Source organism: Bombus huntii, unplaced genomic scaffold (assembly GCF_024542735.1).
Source record: "Bombus huntii isolate Logan2020A unplaced genomic scaffold, iyBomHunt1.1 ctg00000052.1, whole genome shotgun sequence".
In the NCBI taxonomy this organism is placed as follows: domain Eukaryota; kingdom Metazoa; phylum Arthropoda; class Insecta; order Hymenoptera; family Apidae; genus Bombus; species Bombus huntii.
The window spans coordinates 599,646-603,950 of record NW_026099316.1 but is presented as its reverse complement, the minus strand read 5'-3'; the positions used below and the strand labels follow the sequence as shown (position 1 = coordinate 603,950).

Sequence of the window (4,305 nt, the reverse complement as noted above, 5' to 3'; positions counted from 1 at the left end):
ACGCAGCACCCGTCATACTTATTTATTCTTATTTATTCACCAAGGAAGTTTGACTCGAGTGGCGAAATAAATAAAATAAATAAAATAAACGATATATAACTAGAACTCTGGTCGACCCGACTTTATTTCTTCGTAATAGGAACTTAAGTCGAGCCGGCCGTACATACCCTAGTGTGCTGCCCGTAAGGTGGCGACGCCACACATCGACGCGACAAACCACCTCGCCTGCGCATCGTTCGGCACCACGCGTACGTCCTGCCACTACCATTACAATAATGGCGTCAAATCTATCCACGTGCGCGTCTCGATATTAAAGAAAATCGCGTATTTCTTGTATCTCACGTTGTCGCGCAATGCGAGTGCTACATCACATCCAGTAATACTCAATAACAATTCTTACCCGCTAGTATAAACTCTACGGCGAATACAATCCTCTCCACGCCACGCAGGTGCTCGCCGAGCCCCTGTTTGCCAGCAGGAGCCCGAGACCCGCTGCCCAATCGGTAAGCGTCCGTCCCCGAGAGTTGGTCCTGGGATTTCCCCATTGCATCGAGTGGGCATTGAAGTCCCAGAGGACGAGTACCTTGCGGGGGAGGCATCTCCCGACGCACTCGCCGACCCGTTCCAGGAAGTCCCTGTACGCAGCCAGGTCGATGTTGGGGGAGTCGTATACCGCTACCACCATTACTCCACTCCCGTATGGTCTGGAAGAGCAGATCTTGCGCCCTTCTCGACCTACAGAGATTGCATTGGAGGAGGCGCTTGAACTACTCGGTCACCTCTATGGCCTCCTCCCGACCATCTGCCGCTGCTGCTTTGGCGGTTCTCCCTGGTGTCCTTTCCGCAGCTGCTGGCTCGCGGATTGATCTCCTCCTCTTGACTTTCGGGGGGGGGGGGGGGGACATTCCGCACCGCCCATCCTGTGATTGGCGGGCGTCCCGAGCGACTCGCACAGGGAGCACTTGGGAGCAGAGGCGGGACAGCCTCTGGCGCGGTGTCCGCTTCCGCCGCACCTGTAACACAGGTGCCCTCGATCCTTGCTGGACACGCATGTTGCGCGTACGTGCCCCACCTCCAGCACCTGAAGCACTGCAGGGGCCGCTTCGGGATGGCTCGAATCCTCGCGGTTGACCAGCCCAGGGCTATTTTCCCTGCCTGGGATACTTTCCGGGCTCCTGCCACCGGGCACTTGATCCAGGCAGACCCTAGGCCACCTCTGCCGCCGTTCTCGCCGACCTGAACCTCCGCGCAGCCGCATCCTGCCGCCGAGGCCAGTGCTTTCCGCAGCTCCTCCTTCTTGACCGAGATGTCTATCCCGGTATCTCGAAGCTCCGCCATCCAGGTAGGCGTGGCGACTCTCACCGCAGTTGCGTCTAGCGCCTCGGCCAGACGCGTCGCCAGCAGCGTCGCCAGCAGCGTCGCCTTTTCCCTGTTCCTGTCTCCAGGGAATCTGATGATGATGGCGCCCGTCATCGCCTTCTTCATCCCCACCTGCTCCACGCCGAGCTCCGAGAGCGGGACCTCCGGCTGCCTCGAGGACGTCGGCGTACGACATCCATGCTCCCTCGTTCAGCGTCAGAGTCACCGCGGATGTTCGCGGTGCGCGAGGGAGCGTGACCGCCTTGGGTGCCTGCGACGGTCCTCTGCTTGTTGCGGCGGCGCTCGCTTTCGCCGCGCCTGTCGTCCTGGGCTGGGATTGCTGCTGGCGTATCCTCGTCGGCGGTGCCACGATCGCCCCTTTCCTCGCTGTCTCTCCTCCAACGGCGACGGCTGTCTTCCTCTGATTTTTGTTCTTCCGTCTCTTCTTCCTCGCCTCTACCACTCTCCACTCCCCACCCTCCTGCTCCCTCGGGAGTGTAACGTCAATTCACATCAGAGACCAGGCCACACACCACGGATAGGATGGCACCCAGATGTCTGCATATCCTCCCTCAATAGTCTTAGAGTAATGTTGTCTCATCGAAATTTGTTACTTTTCATCCAAACTCTAAGGTAAATATATTAAATTAATATACACAATGTATCCGGTTGATCTCAGACCACACATATATTTCGAAATTTATTTTTTATTTATGCCAAATTTAAATATATATTATTCGTTTTATATGATTAACAAACCATTCCTTATTCAAGTCAACTATATAATATTTTCTCTATTGTTGTGCATCTTAACTCTTATCATTCTAGTTGAAATTATAAATATTCAATTCAATTGCATTTTGTTCATAATCGAAGTGCCCCAGGATCAATGGATATTCGACGTGGAGACCGAATACTAGTTTTCTTGCCATTATTTCACGGTTATGCGTTCGGAATGATGAATACGGCAATAAGTTGCGGTGCAGCTGTGTACATAATGGGAAATTTCGAGTTAGAAACGTTACTCAGTTCCGTAGAAAAATACAGAATTACGCATATACCATTGGTCCCTCCAGTTTTAGTTGGTCTTGCGAAGCATCCAATGGTGCCAAATTACGATTTCAGCAGCGTGAGAGAGATCGTTTCCGGTGCGGCACCGCTTCCGCCGGATGTAAGTTTTTCGTCCAAACTACCCAACGTAATACGTTATAACGTTATTCTATAAAACGTAATACGTTATAACGTTATACCATATAACGTAATACGTTATAACGTCATACCATAAAACATAATACGTTATTACGTTATTCTATCTAACGTAATACGTCATAAAGTTATGCTATATAACGTAATACGTTATTACGTTATACTATATAACGTAATACGTTATAACTTTATACTATAAAACGTCATACGTTATAAAGTTATACTATATAACGTAATACGTTATAATGCTACACTACCTAACGTAATTCGTTATAACGTTATACTATATAACGGAATACGTTATAACGTTATACTATATAACGTAATACGTCATTACGTTATTCTATATACCGTAATACGTTATAACGTTATACTACCTAACGTAACACGTTATAACGTTATACTATATAACGGAATACGTTATCACGTTATACTATATAACGTAATACGTTATAACGTTATACCATATATCGTAATACGTTATAACGTTATTCTGTGGAACGTCATACGTTATAACGTTACACTATATAATGTAATCCGGTAGAACGTTATACCATATAACGTAATAAGTTAGAACGTTATTCTCTTAGACGTAATGAGTTATAAAGTTATACCATATGTCGTAATACGTTATAACGTTATTCTGTGGAACGTCATACGATATAACGTTACACTATATAATGTAATACGGTATAACGTTATACTATATAACGTTAAACCGTTATAACGTTATTCTATAAGACGTAATACGTTACAACGTTATACCATATAACGCAATACGTTACAACGTTATACCATATAAATTAATACGTCATAACGTTATACTATATAACGTAATACGTTATAACGTTATACGATATAATGTAATACGTTATAACGTTATTCTATAAAATACAATACGTTATAACGTTATACCATATGACGTAATACGTTATAACGTTATTCTAAGTAACGTCATACGTTATAAAGTTATACTATATAAAGTAATACATTATAACGTTATGCTATATAACGTAGTACGGTATAACGTTATACTGTATAACGTAATACGTTACAACTTTACACTATAAAACGTAATATGTTATAACGTTATTCCATATAACGTTATACTATATAACGTAATACGTTATAACGTTATGCCATATAACGTAGTACGTTATAGCGTTATTCTATGTAACGTCATACGTTATAACGTCACGCTATATAATGTAATACGCTAGTACGTTATACTATATAACGTAATACGTTATCTATGTAACGTTATAAGTTATAACGTTACACTATATAATGTAATACGTTATTACGATATACTATATAACCTAATACGTAATGACTTTATACTATATAACGTAATACGTTATAACGTTATACTATATAACGTAATACGTTATAATGCTACACTACCTAACGTAATTCGTTATAACGTTATACTATCTAATGTCATACGTTATAACGTTATTCTATCTAATGTAATACGTTATAACGTTATACTATACAATGTAATACGTTAGAACATTATACCATATAACGTAATACGTTATAACGTTATACCATACAATGTAATACGTTATAACGTTATTCTTTGAGATGCAATACGTTATAACGTTATACCATATATCGTAATACGTTAAAACGTTATTCTGTGGAACGTCATACGTTCTAACGTTACACTATATAATGTAATACGGTATAACGTTATACTATATAACGTAATACGTTAGAACGTTATTCTCTAAGTCG

The 4,305-nt window shown here is 42.9% G+C and overlaps 1 protein-coding gene across 1 annotated transcript; it reads left to right on the top strand.

Moving 5' to 3' along the window:
* The first annotated feature begins 1,934 nt into the window (after positions 1-1,934).
* Positions 1,935-2,626, top strand: LOC126875708 (uncharacterized). The gene is made up of 2 exons (XM_050638598.1): positions 1,935-1,992; positions 2,236-2,626. The coding sequence occupies exons 1-2, from the start codon at positions 1,949-1,951 to the stop codon at positions 2,582-2,584; spliced, it is 393 nt and encodes a 130-aa protein (XP_050494555.1). The 5' UTR covers positions 1,935-1,948; the 3' UTR covers positions 2,585-2,626.
* The last annotated feature ends 1,679 nt before the right edge of the window (positions 2,627-4,305 follow it).